General features: G+C 39.9%; 1 protein-coding gene across 1 annotated transcript in view; it reads left to right on the top strand.

Annotated features, from left to right (window-relative positions):
- TMEM131 (transmembrane protein 131) overlaps window positions 1–17,868 on the top strand; it is a 255,390-nt gene that overhangs the window by 191,483 nt on the left and 46,039 nt on the right. Inside the window, exons 23-31 of the mRNA XM_040623556.1 lie at window positions 1,021–1,159; window positions 1,274–1,383; window positions 1,871–1,937; window positions 7,116–7,267; window positions 7,691–7,833; window positions 8,276–8,462; window positions 9,563–9,748; window positions 10,546–10,704; window positions 11,118–11,701. Coding sequence (XP_040479490.1) covers window positions 1,021–1,159; window positions 1,274–1,383; window positions 1,871–1,937; window positions 7,116–7,267; window positions 7,691–7,833; window positions 8,276–8,462; window positions 9,563–9,748; window positions 10,546–10,704; window positions 11,118–11,701 — 1,727 coding nt within the window. The remainder of the gene's footprint in view (window positions 1–1,020; window positions 1,160–1,273; window positions 1,384–1,870; window positions 1,938–7,115; window positions 7,268–7,690; window positions 7,834–8,275; window positions 8,463–9,562; window positions 9,749–10,545; window positions 10,705–11,117; window positions 11,702–17,868) is intronic.

The following is a 17,868-nucleotide window of genomic DNA, read 5'->3' as shown; positions in this document are numbered from 1 at the left end:
ATAAGTGGAGAGAGACTTCTAATGAACTCACTAGTTCTTGGTCCCCTACATTTCCATTACAGACCTTACAATGTATAGACAGTCTCTAAATGTTAACATTATGAATAGATAACTTAGAGTGCTGCTGAAGAACCTCTTCACCTCCCACCCACCAAAACCTCTGCCTTCCTCCCTGTGTGCCCAGTGCTCCACAGCTAAGAAGCTGGGCTTCCCACCTGCCCCATACCGTCGTATCCCAGGTGCACAGTGACTGTGGCGTTCTCCCTGCTCCTGCCTTTGTGTTCCCTTGTCACCATGCATGTTACAGAGAATTTCTGTTCCTAGCCTTATAAAACCTGTACTCTTACCAATATTAGAGTGTCACAATTCAGGAGTATTGTGGGTTAATGTGGGTTTCAGTGTTTGGGCCCAGGAACCTTAGCCCTGTGTGTGATATTATTTCCTTAGTGAATATGTTATTCAGTTCTAAACAGCTGGCTTATGAATACTGGTAAGTAGGGAAATATTCAAATGAGGCCCTGAATATTGCTGAAAACTTTACATATATCTGTGCAAAACCCTCATATGTATTACCACTTCAACTGGCATCCTCATTGCATATCAAGATTTTCCCTCTTTTTTTTTAATCTCAGGGGGGAAAAAGCCATATGCCAAGCAGTGTACTGCCTTTTCATAAGTTCTACTGATGAATATTCATCAGCACCCTGCTGTTGGTTTCTAGATCTTTCCACTAGGCTGCAAGATCCTTTAGGATCCTTTAACACCATATGTTATCCTTCACATATTCAGTACAAAACCAAGACAGGTGATCAGTGATACTTTGGCAACTCTTTGTGCCAAAACAGAGACATCTTCATACATGTCTATTAAAAGTATATTAAAATGTCAGAAGTAATAAACCTATATTTATTCAGGGCCAGAGTAAAATGTCTCAAGTATACAAGCCTAATAGAATTTCTTATTTTCAGAAAACTCAAATATTTCATTTTGATATAGTAACTAACAAATTATTTTTTCTAGATTGAGCGCTTTGTTTGAAGTAAATACAGACCTTCAAAAAAATATACTATCAAAAATCACTGCTGAGCTCTCCTGGCCTTCTATAATTAGCTCACCCCGGCACTTGAAATTTCCACTTACTAATACAAACTGCTCCTCAGTAAGTATTCAGAGTAACATTGGTTTTTGGAAATTCATAATAGGGCTATAAAGTATCTACTCTTACTTTTAACTGTGGAAACCTTTCATTTACTGTTTTGTTACTTTGTTTAAGGAAGAAGAAATTACTTTAGAAAATCCTGCAGATGTTCCTGTCTATATTCAATTTATTCCTCTGGCTTTATATTCCAGTCCTTCAGTCTTTGTAGATAAGTTAATATCAAGGTAAGCACTGCTTTAAATAATCAAAATGTTCTATATTAGCATTGAATTATTATTTTACACATTTTAAAACTTCATTGCAGCTCGTACAGTTATAGATTTGGCTTAGAGAAATTCTAGATCCGTAATTAAAATTGAGAGGAGGTTCTGGGGAGAGATACTGATAATGTGTTAAGTATCTAGAAGAGTTTTCAGTTTAAGACAAGAAAAAGTAATGTTGAATTCCTTTCTAAAAAAAATGTAAAAAAGTAAACGATTATGAAGAGAAAGCAAGTGGAACCTTTTAAGTATTTTAGTTTTTAAAAATGAACAAAATATTAACTATAAGTTGTGACCTTTAATTTTTGGAAGGCTATTAATCTGGTAATATTGACCTCAGAATCTGCCAAAAGGTAATTTGCAAATCAAATACAAACTTGATAATTACTTTAATTACCTTTTAATTATGATGCTGTTTATAAAGAAAAATATGTACATTTTTTAATTTTAGGTTTAACTTGAGTAAAGTGGCAAAGATAGATTTAAGAACACTAGAATTCCAAGTCTTCAGAAACAGTGTAAGTATGTAAACTTCATACTATCCCTAAGAAATAACTCTATGATATGATCATTACAAATGTGGAGGGAAATTACTGACTATCCTTAAATTTGGTTGAAAGGCAAGTTACTGAAGAAGTCAGAGCAGTCCAATAATTATTTTAGAGGCAAAAAACCCCAGGAGGAATGAATGGGATTCAGATCAACATGAGGCACACTGGGTAGAAGGTCCCTGTTTGCAGGCATCACTCCTTCAGTCCACGAAGGTGTGTAATAATGGCTACCAGAAACCCTGAGAATGTCTAAACGAGGTATATACCAACATAATTTATGTTCATTAAGCTTCAAAATATTGAGCTTGGTCATTTAAATTTTTATTTTGGATACTTCCAAATAAAATTGTAAGCTCCGTTAGTGCCAGACCCATAGTTATTGAACAGATTAAACTCATGGCAAGCCCTTCAAATGGTTCCTTGGTGTGTGGGAAGACTGTGGTGAATGTTGACTAGATAAGTCAATCTGTGGCTAAGGAGGCCAGGAAAGAAAAGCAGTGAGAAGGTTTTTAGTATTTGGGGGCTGTATTGAAGAATGCTTCCCAGTATTGCATGAGCATCTAGTGTGTCTCAGCATTATACCAGGTAAAATCACGTTTGTAATTTCATGTGATCATTACAGCAGCCAGGCAGAGCAATTACTAACTACCCCAAGAGGTAAGTATTTCCTTGTTCTGTTGCTGGGGAAAAGCAAAGCTCAGGAAAAGGAAGGAACGTGCCCAAGTTCATACCTGTGATAACTGGCAGGACCAAATTCAAGTCTAGTTCTCTCAGATTCCAGAGCCCTCGCCCATACTGTCATGGCACATGGTCATTGCTGATTAGGAGTCCCTAATTAGCCTGTCAAACCAGATATTCTGTAGTTCTTGAAATACTTGTGTTCTTTCCCATAGTTTTGTGTTTTAGTCTATAAAGCATGTGTAAGCTAAACCTTTGTAGAGTAGTAGGTTTTTATATTGTCTGTAAGTCAATTTTGCATAAGAAAGTAATTTTCAATATATCTTTTTTCTGCCAAATAATAGAACACCAGACTGAAACGTAGGCAGTCATATATTCTAGTCTCCTGCGTTTCTCTTGGAATCTTTTCATGGCGGGTTTTTTCCATGCATAAAATAACAACCTAATAAGCTCCAGGTTATTTAGATTCCAGATAATTAGAAAGCTCAATAATCAGAAAGTCCTTTCACTCTGCTTTTATAAGGGAGGAAATACACATAAAAAGTAAATGAGCTAATATTTACCTTTTTTTCTTATCAAATACAAGTTCTTCAGTGTTATTTACAAGGTATAAAACACTGAAGTGTAGGCACTGTGAGAGTTAGGAAGATGAATAAGAATACTCTAGATCTCAGAAATGTATTCTAAATATGAAATTCTAGATCTTAGGGTAAAATTAGGATAAATTCTATCATAGTTCTCTATAGTGGTTATAAAACCTGTGGTCCTCAAAGTATTTGGTCTCAGGACTCTCAGGACTCCTTTACAGTCTTAAAATTATTCATGACTACAAAGGTTTTTTGTTCATGTGTATTACATCTTGCAGTATTCACCGTATTAAAAATTAAAATAGATCTTTTCTACAAAAGGGCAAAAAGTATATGAAAAGATGCTCAACATCACTAGGGTAATGCAGATTAAAACCACTATAAGATATCATCTCATACCTGTTAGAATGACTATTATCAAAAAGACCAGATATAACAAATGCTGCTGTGGATGTGGAAAGAAGAGTAGGAATTTAAATTGGTACAACCACTGTGGCAAACAGCATGGAGGATCCTCAAAAAAATTAAAAATAGAGCTACCGTATGAGCCAGAAATTCCACTTCTGGGAATATATCCAAAGGAAACAAAAACACTAACTCAAAAAGATATTGCACCCCCATGCTCATTGCAGTGTTATTTATAATAGCCAAGGCATGGAAACAGTCTAAGTGTCCATCAATGAGTGAGTGGATAAAGAAGTTGTAGTGTGTGTGTGTGTGTGTGTGTGTGTGTGTGTGTGTGTATACACATATACAATGGAATATTATTCAGCCATAAAAAACGAGGAAATCCTACCATTTGTGACACCATGGATGGACCTTGAAGGTATTATGCCTTGTAAAATAAGTCAGACAGAGAAAGGCAGTTCTGTATCTCACTTATATGTGGAATTTAAAAAAGAAAAAATCCCAAACTCCTAGAAAAAGAGATCAGACTTGCGATTACCAGAGGCAGAGGGGCGAAGGACGAGGGATTTGGAGAGAAGTGGTCAAAAGGTATACACTTGCAGATACAGGACGAGTAAGTGCTAGGGATGTGATGTACAACATGTTGGCTATAGCCAGTGCTGCTGTATAATAGATAGTTGTTAAGAGAGTAATCCTGAGTTCTCATCACAAGGAGAAAATTTTTTTTCATTTTATTCTTTTTTTCATTCTTTTCTTTTCACTGTATCTGTATGAGAATGTGAATGCTGGCTGAACCTGTTGTGGTAACCATCTTACAATATATATAAATTGTATCGTCATGCCTTAAGCTTATACAGTGATGTATGTCAATTATTTCTCAAAACTGGGGAAAAAACTGAAAGATCTTTAAAATATTGATTTAATTCATTTAAAGTAATAATAATAAATTCATTCCATTTAGCATAGGTAACATAAAATTTTAAAATTGCTGTGTTTTCCCAAAAAGATTTTTGCAAGAAGAGCAGATTGTTTTACATTTGTATAGATCCCTTTAATGGCACTCAGACCTAGTACACCGATAGATTCCCACTGCTTCTACATTTAGTCTCTCATGATACATCGTTTTGGTTGAAGTATATGACACGTATCTGACCTGACCTGGCACAGATAAGTAGTTACAAAAGAAGAGTGTCTTAATTGCTTTTTTAATTATTTCTAACAGCATGTATCAGTCATTTGGAAAATATTGGTTCACCGAGATATGCGGAGCTTCCAAATGTTGACATGATTCACTCTACAAAATCCACAAAAATCATATTCATTTATATAACTACCAATCTCATCAAGGAATTCTTTAACTGTTGGAAAGCTGTGAAGTTCACAGGGGTAGATTCAAGTTTTCCAAAATTCTGAATTTTCTCACTCAAATTTTATCATTGGCAACAAATACTTCAGTTATTTTTCCTTAATTGGACAGATGCACTTCATTTTTGTGAAAATGTCTACCAAATTCCCAAGCCTGAACAACCACAGATTGACTGTCAATCATTCTTTCAACTGTAAATGGTTTTCCATGAGAAAAGCAGCTAATTCAGTTTGTATCTCAAATGATAGCTTTTCAAGACAACATGGAGCTTCAGTAGGCAGCAGGAGTGCTTTATGCATACTTCCCATTTTATCAAACAATACTAAAAACGCATGTGCCCAAAAATTGAGGTTTATTAAGATTTGTATCGTTAACTGCTTAATCAGTAAGAATGTTTTTTTAACTACAGGTACATGGCAGTGAAGAAGACAGTAGGGAAGGTAGATACCACTGCCTTACTTCAAGCTGAAGGGTCAGTTGTTTTACCCGCATTGATTTTGCTGACCACTGGTGCAAATGTCGACACAGTGGAAAAGGCAGATAGCATCTGTCAGTGTTACGAAAATAATTTTGACACCATGGATACCCTGAAAAGATTCTGAGATCCCTGTTGGTCCCATTGGTCACTCTCTAAAAAGCCACTACTGCAGAATTATTGAGAATTAATTGAGGCCTTAATGATATTCCTGAGGTATCACAACATCCTCAAATGTTTGCCAAGTCATCAGACTTGAAATTAGCTAGTATTTATTGGAAATATATGTAGAGTATATAATGTGTCCATCAGTTACTCAGAATAGTTTATCTAAAAGAGAACTTATTGACCAACCATTTTGGAGCAGTCAGGATATTCTGTTGTCCTAGTAAACATTGATAGAAAAGAATGTTAGATGCAAAAGAATGTGTTTTGCCTCAGAAGCATGAGTTAAAAAGTAGTAGCTTCATGAAGTCTATTGACTCTAAGTTATGTTTGTAGAATTATGGTAACACAAGTAGATAGATGTATATGTTTTGAACCTAACTATGCCAAGTGGAACAGAAAGTCATGCAAACCTCACTCCCCTTCCACATGTTAGCAGAGCCATGAAGAGCAGTGGACATTTGTAGCCAACTGTTGCCAACCCTTCCCCCCAAAAAAGTTTAACTTAATGTTGCTTAGAAATCAGAACGGTGTATCCTTAAGTGAACTATGGTATTTTTAATAAAAAACGAATATTTAAATCTTATCTGTAACTGCCTGTCTAGAAGCCATCTTTTTGGTGATGGGTATTAAGGAGGGCACATATTGCATGGTGCACTGGGTGTTATATGCAAATAATGAATCATGGAACATTGCATCAAAAACTGGGGATGTACTGTATGGTGACTAATATAACAAAAATTATTTTTTAAAAATGAATCATGGAACACTACATCAAAAACTAAGGATGTACTGTATAGTGACTAACATAACATAATAAAAAATTTTTAAAAAGCCATCTCTTAAACCTATTATTTAAACTGTCAGTCATCAAGTGTTAAACAGTAATTATGTGCTGAGCTTTCAAAATAAAATTCAAAGATAGAATGATATGAGTTGGAAATATTTTTACAAATAAAAAAAAAAAATCTGATACACCCTGAAGACCCTTCAGCTGATAGCCATCAGAGGGTGAAGGAACAGGAAAACTGGCCGAAGGTGGGAGCAGCAACCATAGGACTTCAGGGTGCTGGATGCTGGTTACACAGCTGTTTGCTTTGTGCTAAAACATTGAGCTATGCTTCTTAGGTTTGTGTCCTTTTTATATATGTGTATTACATTTCAAAAATTTTTAATGTTAAAAGTAAGAAGATATGTATACAAAAATAAATGCCTAGTACAAATATGGGGACTTTGGTGACGTGGGGATCAAAGCCCTTCTGGGGACTTAATGCACAGTGAGAAGGGTCATCACCTGTTGCCCACTTCTGTTTGCAAGCTAACCAGTATCTAAATCATGAGGGGTAAAATTGTTCACACATTCGATCAATTCAAGAAACTAGTACTGGGCTGTGGATGGGATAAAGGAAAAAACTTCTTTCCAAAGAATATAGTAGTGACTTCTATTCTTTTCCCAATGATTCAAGGCTCATCCACTGCAGAGTTCAACAGGATTTACAGAAGGCCTCTCTCGACATTCAATTTTAAACCTAATTTTAAAACCTGGAGAAAAGAAATCTGTCAAAGTAAAGTTTACTCCAATTCACAATAGAACTGTTTCTTCACTAATCATAATCAGGTATGTTCTGTGATTTAAGTGTGCGTTGATTTTTAGTACTTATTCAGAAGTCCTACTTTATTTGTTTTAATATGAGGTTGTGTGTCTGATTTATTAAATAGGGTATTCACTTTGTCCAAAACCACACACACCATACCACACCTGATGAAATGTACCTCTGTGATTCCGTTTATAACTTGAAAACCTGAGTAGTGTTCTTACTGTACCATGTGTGACTCTTAAAAATGAAAAGCTCTTCCTTCTCTGTGTGTAAAGATTTTTAAATTCTTAAAATGTAAATGTTTCACTCTGAAGTTTAGCATATTCATTTCTACATGGTTTATTAAAAGCCATAAAAATTATAGATCAATTATCTGTAATTTACGTGAACTTATAATTTATTATACAAATTAAATGGGAGAAAATTCTGTATTTCTTGCATAGGAATAACCTGACTGTGCTGGATGCTGTGATGGTCCAAGGACAAGGAACAACTGAGAACTTGAGGGTGGCAGGCAAGCTTCCAGGTCCCGGGAGTTCCTTACGCTTTAAAATCACAGAAGCATTATTGAAAGATTGTACAGATAGTAAGTAGTCCTAACAGTTTCAGGGGCACAACTTTCAGTGTTGGCTTCCAAAAATAAATAATTCCCCAAAAATGAAGAGTATTTCTCTTTGCGTACATGTATATATTAGTGATGAATACTTAAGATTTTTAATGAAATACCCTGACTTGCTTTCAGGGTTGTTTGATTTGGATCTTCAGAGATTTAAAGGTTCAGTTTTCGTTGCATGTCTTAGATGATTTACTCTGAGTATGAAAAATAAAGCACAATTAAACTTTTGCTTTCTAAAATGACATGACAAAGTGGAGTACTTCCTGATGAAGTCTGGGTACCAGCTAATCCCTTTGGCATGAGGCGGTGGTTCATGATGTTTGGCATATATTTATGGAGAATGTGATAATCCTTTGGACCTGGAGCACATGCTAACAAGATTTATATTCACTCTTGATTTTCTTTCCTTTAGGTTTGAAACTAAGAGAACCAAATTTCACGTTGAAAAGAACATTTAAAGTAGAGAATACGGGGCAACTTCAGATTCACATCGAAACCATTGAAGTCAGTGGATACTCATGTGAGGGATATGGCTTTAAAGTTGTTAATTGTCAGGAGTTTGCACTAAGTGCCAATGCCTCTAAAGACATAATCATATTGTAAGTATTTTCTTATGAAGTGTAGTGAATCACCAGCTTCTCATCAACCTCAAATACTACAGTTGTTCAAACTGTGCAAAGATATGTTTTCATACTCACAAAAAAAGGTCTTTATCCACAAATCTACTCCTTTGATTTGTTTCCACTTAATCGTCAGTTATTTCTTCATATCTTTGTTTTCAAAATTGTGAAACTTCCTGTATATCCAAAGTGGATCAGATAATCTTAGAAACCAGTTTCAGAATTATTTCCAGGGTTGTGTTAAAGCATAAGGTATTGGTAGGAAATTGGTTATAAATTCAGTCTCAGTAATAGAGCGGTCCCTGTATCACACATGTGTAGTTTTTCCATATTGTACAATGGAGGAGAGCATAATGTTTTGGTCAGAAGACAGTGTTAATGCCTGTATCAGGAATAGCTGCAGCCTATTTTAGCAAGTAATTGCTATAACTTGTTAGATTATCGAGTTTATGTAATAAGATGTAACCTCTGCCCCCTTAATTGAGTGATAATTTCATGATCTTCAATGGACAGTCACTCAGTACATAATGATAATACTCATGTAAGGCGTAGTGCTTGGTACCTAAAGGTACAGTAGAGAATAAAAGACCTTTCTTCAAGGTGCCGATCATCTGGTTAGAGAGCATACAGTTAATAAAAAATAAAAATAAAATAATTAGGCCAGAAAGCAGTATTGCAGGAGATGAAGAGAAGATCACCAGGGCTAGGATGGAAAAGTTCTGTGTGTGTGTGTTTTTTAAGGCGTTACTGGGAATATATCCTGAGAGAAAAGAGTGGATTCAGATAAAAGAGAAAAGCAGAGGGAGGGAGAGAAGCTCAGAGAGTGCTTCCTGAATTAATAATTATGCTGATTATTGTTCTTTTTCATGCAGTTGCTTTAGTTATCAACAGAATGCTGTTGTATTTGTTATTAATCTCATAGGATAATGCTTTTTCTCCATCTTAAAATGAGGAAGTCGGATAGAAGTACCAAACTCTAAAATTCTCTGTTAGGTTTCAACGGTGTGTGGGACTGGTTTTATATGTAACTGCTGTGGTGTATTTTTAAAACTAGTCTAACTGCCGCTATTCTGTTTCAGGTTTACTCCTGATTTCACAGCTTCTAGAGTTATTCGTGAACTGAAGTTTATAACAACCAGTGGCTCCGAATTTGTATTTGTATTGAATGCATCCCTTCCATATCATATGTTAGCAACCTGTGCAGAAGCCCTACCCAGACCCAACTGGGAGCTGGCTCTGTACATCATCATCTCAGGAATCATGAGGTACTTGTGTCTTCTTTTGAGGTTGGTATTCAGGCATCACTTGACACTGTTCCTCGCATGCCCGCCGTGTGCCAGTCACTGTTCTGAGCGCTGGGAATCTGTCAGCAAGCAGGACAGACCTTTTTGCCTTGATCAAGCCTGCGTCTGCTAGTGGGAGCAGTCAGAGCTGAACCCCGCTTGAGTGGCTACGCAAAAGTCTTCTACCTTTAAAATTTCTCATACGAATTAAGTACATGTTAATTTCTTAAAGGAAAAAAAAAACACTCATAATTTGCCAGGTAAAGTTACTTGATTTGGGCACAGGTAACTTACTCAACATTATATAATATTTTTTTGAAAACAGACCTAAGCAACACGAAACGTGAGAAATATTTTTTTAATCCTCAGCAAGCTTATCTTTTTTTCAGTATATTTATGTGTTTGGAGAATCTGATACACTTGCCTCTAAATTTACATGGTTACCCCACACATCCTTTAAGGGAAAAAGAGTTGGTCTAGAGAGTTAAAACCGCAAGGTAAAAGCTTCTTCTTGGTAAAAGGAAAAAAGTATCTTCCGAGTGTCTGTTCTGATAGAAGTAATTATTTCCTCTATATAAGCCTCCATGTAAGTTGGCATTCTATAAAAATGAGCTTTTATCCATAACACTTTGTTTTTGTCTAGTCCAGTAAAAATTGTCACAGGCATCTCGGTTTTTTATATCCTGTTGTACTTTACCAAGAAGCTCTGCCTTTAATATCAGATTTTGTTACTCTTACACTAACATGAATCCCAACTCTCCACCTTCTTGCCCCTACAGTGCACTGTTTCTCTTGGTAATTGGAACAGCCTATTTAGAAGCTCAAGGAATTTGGGAGCCATTTCGAAGGCGACTATCCTTTGAGGCCTCGAACCCACCCTTTGATGTGGGAAGACCATTTGATCTCAGGAGAATCGTTGGTATTTCATCTGAAGGAAAGTATGTTCACATGCTGGAAATAAATTCTTAGTACACATAGATGTTGCTGATATAATTAAAAGAAAAAAGTTTTTCTTTTCATCTTTGCTCAAGGGGGAAGAAATCTTAATTCTAATTACTTCACAATCTCTTGTGTATAACTGTCTTCTCTACTAGAACTCACAACAGATCCCATGTTTTTCTTGTGCTGTTGAAGGTTAAAATATTCTTAGATCACTGACTTGATCCTAAATTTTCAGATAGAATAGAACCTGTAAAATTGTGAAAAGTATCCCATTTCTTGCTGGTTTTTTTTCTCCTTAGAGTACTTTATATTTCTCTTGTGGCTATCTTGATGAGATAAAAAAAATTTTTTTTTAATCTTAGATTTTGTAAGTTGCTATGTACTGATCTGCATTCGGTCCTTTTTTCAGCTTGAACACACTCAGCTGTGACCCTGGTCACAGTAGGGGGTTCTGTGGAGCAGGCGGCTCGTCATCCCGACCCAGTGGAGGGAGTCACAAGCAGTGTGGCCCACCGGTCCACCCCCACAGCAGTCACAGCAATAGAAACTCAGCTGACGTGGAAAACGTCAGAGCAAAAAACAGCTCAAGTACCTCTAGCAGGACTTCTGCACAATCTGCTAGCAAAGCAAGCCCCCTTGTCTTAGATTCAAACGCAGTGGCCCAAGGTCATGCAGCAGGCAGAAAGTCCAAAGGAGCCAAACAGAGCCAGCACAGCAGTCAGCACCATGTCCACAGCCCGCTGGAGCAGCACTCGCCGCCTCCACCACCACCACCAGTGCCTCAGCACCAGGACCCGCAGCTGGAAAGGCTGTCACCCGCCCCCCTCTCACACCCTTCCCACCCAGAACGTGCCAGCAGCACACGGCACAGCTCAGAGGACTCAGACATCACCAGTCTCATAGAAGCCATGGACAAAGACTTCGACCACCATGACTCCCCACCCCTAGAAGTGTTTACAGAGCAGCCGCCATCACCATTGTCAAAAAGCAAAGGTAATCATCCGTTCTCCCTGTCAGAAAAGTGTGATGCCTGAGGGGGAAGCGGGTACGTGATTAAGGAGCTGTTGTGATCGAAGTTCTGATATAAACAGCTGATTTAGTAAGTGTTCTTCTGGCTCAAATTTACCTCCAGTTTGGACTTCAACTTTTCCATACCTGATACAAATAGAGAGGTATCCATTTATCATAAAAAAATATTTTAACTTCTTAGGTTATTTACCAATTGCACATCTGTTTCTATTTTCAACTGTCTGTGATTATTGTGTTGTGATAGGTTGAGCTTTTTGTTGTTGTTGTTAAACTAATTTGTAATACAGTGGTGAAATGGAGACCATTTTAACTCAAAAATAATATTTCCAGGGTGCCTGGGTGGCTCAGTCAGTTAAGCATCTGCCTTCAGCTCAGGTCATGATCCCAGGTTCCTGCTCGGTGGGGAAGTCTGCCTCTCCAACTCCATCTACCTCTATCCCTGCTCATGCACTCTGTCTCTCTCTCTCTCTCTCTCTCTGCTCTCACTCAGATAAAATCTTTAAAAAATAATAATATTCCCACAGAACCTGTACTTTAGAGCAGGGGTTGGCAACTTTAGAGCAGGGGTTGGCAAACTACAGCCAGGGGGCCAAATCACCACCTGTTTTTATAAATAAAGTTTTATTGGAACATAGGCATGCTCATCGATTTCAGTATTGTCTATGGCTGCTTTCATGCTACAACAACAAAGTTGAGTAGCTGCGAGAGACCATAATGGCCACAAACCTGAAAATATTTACTATCTATCTCTTTACAGAAAAAGTTTGCTGATCCCTGCTTTGGAGTTCTGTATGCTGTATTAGTTACCTGTTTCTCAGTAACAAATTACCCCAAGACTTTGTCACTTAAAATGCCCACATTTACTATCTCAGAGTTGCTGGGGGTCAGGCACCTGGGTGCAGCTCAGCTGGGTTCTCTGGCTCGCAAGACAGCAGTCAGGGTGTTGCCTGGGGCTGAAGTCATCTTGAGGTTCAACTGAAGGTGGATCTGCTTCCAGGCTCACTCAGGTGGTTGATGGCAGGATTCAGTTCTTCATAGACTGTTGGACTGAGGATCTCAGTTCCTTGCTGGCTGTGGCTACCAGCCTCGTGGGTCCTCTCCATAGGGCATTTAAAGCAGTTGGCTTCACCAGAGCAAGGAAGCTTAGAAGGCAAGAGAGAGAACAAGCTAGCAGGACAGAAGTCACAGTTTCTTACGACCTAATCTTGAAAGTGACATCACATCACTTTTGCAGTGTTCTGCTCATCAGAAATGTGGTCCAGCCCATACTCCAGGAGAGAGAATTCCACAGAGCATAAACACCAGGAGGGAGGGGTGCACTGGGATTCATCTTAGACATTACATAGCACACATACACAGAGGTAGGCTGTTTCGTAACTTCCAAAATCAAAATATAAAGACCAGTAAATGGCCTGTAGCTCTATTTCAATTTAATCCCTTCACAGCCTGAACTTTTTGCATCTTCCTCTCTCTCCCGTAGCAGCCCTGCCAGTACACATTATTCTAAGCCTATTTCAGGACCTTCCTCACTGGCATACCAGCGAGGTTTTTTGCCTTTCGTTTACACAGGGAACAAGGAACTTGGCCATTCTGAGAGACCAGAAGAAACCCAATGTCTCAGAGTCCAGGACTTTTCTACTAGAGAATTTCCTAGTCCCAGTGATAGGAAGACTAGTTACATAGAGTCCTCTTAGAATTACATGCATTTAGATTTGCAAAATAGTAAAATGTTTGAATATTATTTAACTTTTTCCGGAGAAATGTATTTTTTGCTAACTTATTATTAAGAGAGCTTACTTATTTTAGGGTAATTTTCAGAGTAATAGTAAATGAATCCTTAAAGTTCTTTTTATTAGATCAAGGTACATAATGAGTTTTTCCCATATTGAGGATATGAATAAAATAAACGTGTATTATCATTTTTTTAATAATAATTTTTTATTATGTTAGTCACCGTACAGTACATCCTTAGTTTTTGATGTAGTGTTCCATGATTCATTATTTGCGTATAACACCCAGTGCTCCATGCAATATGTGCCCTCCTCAATACCCATCACCGGCCTATCCCAGTCCCCCACCCACCTCCTCTCTGAAGCCCTCAGTTTGTGAACCATGAGAGACTATATTATCATTTCTTACCAGAAAGAATTTGGCAGTCACACTGAATACCTCACTGCCTATGCCTAAGATAGTCCACAAACATCAGTGTGATAGGTCCATTTTTATTTTCAGGGACATTCATCTGGAACATAAATATTAAAATTTAAAAAATAATTTTAATGATCACAGTGGTCTTAGAGTCGACCTACTAAAAGATATTTAATGGTGCAGTATGGGTACCACCACATCGTTAGTGATTCTCGAGCCCACGAAGACACAGTGATTCCAGGCATCCCTTGAGTGGCCTTTCTACTTGTTATCCTTCCCACTGCTTCTGTTTGGAGAGAAGGAAGGAAACAATCTTTTTATTTATTGTTTTTTTTAGTAAGTGCTTTTATTGAAGTGTAACATACCTATGGAAAACTAGCCTCTTAAATGAACTTTAAAAGGTAGGCATTGATCTCCAGGTTGCAAAATAGTGGTGTGTCATAAAACCATAGGCTTTTAGCTGGGCAGAACCTTTCTATGCTCTCTAAAGCTTACCCCAGACCCCTGCAGGTAGTCATCATGTTCACATAAAATACGAACCTTCTGTTTTCAGAAGCACCCTGTTCCCCCTGCCCCTCCCCAGTATCTTAGACAAAAAGTCTACCTTGTAATAAGGTTATGTAATTTCTAGCTTTGGGAGACTGCCCAGAGTGACTTCTCTTCCAATAAATATGACCTCCCGAGGTCTTGCCTAGATCATAGGCCATCCAGCCATTTCCCTAGTCATTCCTCCTGTCATTGCTCCTCGTGGAAGGTGGCACCCAGAAATGTATGAGCAGGGCCTCATACAGCGGGGCAACCAGTAGACTCTGTACTTGCATGGTTTCTTCCCCTGCAGTACAGAATCCTAGGGACTGGACAGAGGCCGTTGCTGGGTTGAGGATTAAAACCTAAGGAATCTCTGAACTTGGTGCAGTCGCTTGTCAGTATCTGCATTAATTGAAGAAATGGTGGAATCTGCAGCCATGCCCATTTCTGGCTTTGGTAGCGTGAGGGGCAGCCTGATCTAGGGTGGGGAGACGCAGAGTGGCACACAGTCGTGAGGCCAGGCTCAGCCATAAGGCAGGCCCAGATTAAATCATGGCTCTGCCCCTTACCGTGTGACCGTGTGAAATTTACTTCTCTGAGCCCCCATTTGTTATCTTTAAAGCAGAGAAGATAGCTGCTGCCTACACTGTGGGATGTAGCTCCTGCTAGGATTGTTACTAGGGCAGGAAATAGTGCTCACCGTCTTCAGCCTGCTGATGTGAAGGGAGCTGTGGAACACCCCGGCACAAATGTCTACCTGGAACGTAGTGGTAAGGGTGAGAAATGGGGCAAACGGGGCTGGAGACAGAATCCCGAGGGCAGGGCCAGCAAGGAGAAGGCCAGCAGACAGTGTGACAGAAAGCAGGTAGAAGATGTGGTTGCCATATCCCGGCAAGGCCAGAAGAGGCAATGGTAGAGCAGAGCTACACAAAGCCTGGCAGCTAGGACATTACTTGACCTTGGCAGGATAGTTTCTGTGAAGTGATAGAACTAGAAACCAGGTTACTGTGGCGTAGAGAGTCTTTTCACATCAGACGGTCAATAGTGGCCACTTCTTAGAGTATGCATTGCAGGCAAGTAAGTGAAAGAGGGCATTTACTTTTTAATCTGTAGTTTCCATGTTCTTCAACTTTTAACCAAAAAAGTAGGGGGATGAATATTTTTTTATAGATTTTATTTATTTATCTGGAAAGAATGAGCAGTGGGGAGGGGCAGAGGGAGGGAGAGAGAGAAGCAGACTCCCTGCTGAGCAGAAAGCCCAAGGCAGGGCTCAATCCAGGACCCAGAGATTATGATCTGGGCCAAAGGCAGACACTTAATCAACTCAGCCACCCAGGTGCCCCAGGACGAATATAGTGTGTGGTAGTATTTTTAATGAAAAAAAAAATGGGGAGCATGGTGTTTGGAAATATCTATGAGTGAAGGACAAAAAGCCAGTAGAGCTGAGGGTGATGATGTTGGTCAACACTTAGATGTTCCAGGCCCGACTGCGCATGCGTTGTGCACCCTGGTGATCGGCATTGCTGTGACCCTGTGTCTCCAGTTAGAAACCCAGTCCAGAAAGAAAGGTTGCAGCAGGCAGATATGGAAGGCCATGCCCAGCCTAATTCTAAGCCCTCAGCTTGTAACTGCACTGCTCTGCCACCTCCAAAAAGAAGAGAAGCAAGTGCCTGAGGAGGTGGGTGGGGTAGGGCCCGATTCAGTAGATTATCAAAGATTATCACAGGTATGTGGATGCAGCGGAATGGGTAGAGAGGAAGAGGCAGTACCCGGGGTCCGAGGAGCTTCTGTTTGAGGTGAAGTCACAGCTGCTCAGACTGAGGGGAGAAGTGGTAGGATAGAAACAGGAAACAGTTTGGAGTAGTCTGCTTCCAGCGAGCTCACGTTTCTGTGGACTGGGAGTCCATGGGACATGAGAGCGGACTGTGCAGAGCAGCCTCTCAGGAAACGTCGGGACCCAGCTGAGGGTCGCGGTGGCACTCCCTCACACTTTTGCCCCTTTTCTCCATCCTCCACTGTAGCTCAGGAGTGAGGAGTGAAAGCTGGAGAGTCAGATTATAGCCCTGTCGGAGTTCTGCAGGGCAGGAGTGGCAAAAAGACCTGGGTGAGACTGCCACGGGGGTTGCTGGCAGGAGAGATGCGTATGCCAGACTGTGGGGAACTTGCAGGATAGAGAAGGACCTCAGGCCAGAAGGAGCCCCACAAACAGGGAAAACATGGACAGTCAAGGGATGGGAGATCCGGCATGTCAACTGCAGGGATGGTGGAAGCGAGAGAATGACAGGAGACTGTGGTCTGCGGGTGAGACCTGAGACTGTAGGGCTTCAGGGAAAAGCAGTTCTGGGTGGTAACAGGTTCTTAGGTGCAGCCTTGGAAATGGAATGTGGAAGTGTAGTGGAAGCAGTTAGCAACAGTGAGGCCACAGAGCTACAGGTCCGCAGTCCCTTACACAACTCTCTGGAAGCCTCACGTATTTGGGAATTCAGATCCTGGAAAGGTATACAGTGCATATACCTTATGAGTCATAAGACTAACTTCAGTTCAGCTGAAGTTGTACCACCAAGAGTTTAGGCATCAAGTTTTGTTTCTAAATGAGTTAGGGAGAAAAACTTGGAGAGCTTTTTGGATTTCAGGGGTACTGATGAGAGATGACTGACCTGACCTATACAAGGCCTGGAGCCCAGGCGATAGGAGGTTGAGAGTCAGAGGAAGTCCACGAGTCCTCTGTGAGGAATGGGAGACATGCAGGGTGCAGTGGTGAGGCCAGACAGTGTGTAGGAACACTGTGTATGCAGTTGTCACAGACGTAGAGGGTTCTGTGTGCGCAGATCTGATCTGCCTTCCAGGCTATCTGCAAGGAAACAGACAGACTAGATTCAGAGCAAACATTGTAAAATCTACCCTAAACTCACCTCCCTCCAAAAGCAGGGCATTTACCAAGTGTTGGTGAAGCCTGAGGCTTGATTGATAAGCTTTCCACTCCCTCCTCCGCTACTTATTATATTGTCCCACAGGCAAAGGGAACTAATCCTTGGGGTAAATCTAACCTAATTTGCCTAATAGGGGCGGAGAAGTGGACCTGAGTGAGCGAGGGAAGGGCTAGTATCAGCACAAGAGGAGCAGTATTGGTAGGATTTGCTACCCAAAGTTGTGGTCCAGGGACCAGCAATAGTTACATCACCTGGGGGCCTTTAGAAATGTAGACTCATGGACCCCAACCCAGACTGCTGCATCAGACTCTGCATTTAACAAGGTCCACAGGTGATTGGGATAACACGTATGACCCATTAGTCCATGTAACCAGGGAATGTTCTTGGGAGGTGGGCACGGGTCCCTCTAGTGGGTTTTGGGCAGACAAGGAGTTGCCCTTAAAGGGAGTGGACAGAAATGCCTAGATAGGACAGAAGCTGTCCTCTCCCAACATTAAATTACAGTTAAATGTGCTTTTGAATATC

This window comes from Ursus maritimus, unplaced genomic scaffold (assembly GCF_017311325.1).
Source record: "Ursus maritimus isolate PB19 unplaced genomic scaffold, ASM1731132v1 scaffold_6, whole genome shotgun sequence".
NCBI lineage: Eukaryota > Metazoa > Chordata > Mammalia > Carnivora > Ursidae > Ursus > Ursus maritimus.
The sequence above is the reverse complement of the archived record's forward strand: the minus strand, read 5'-3'. Positions and strand labels throughout refer to the sequence as shown.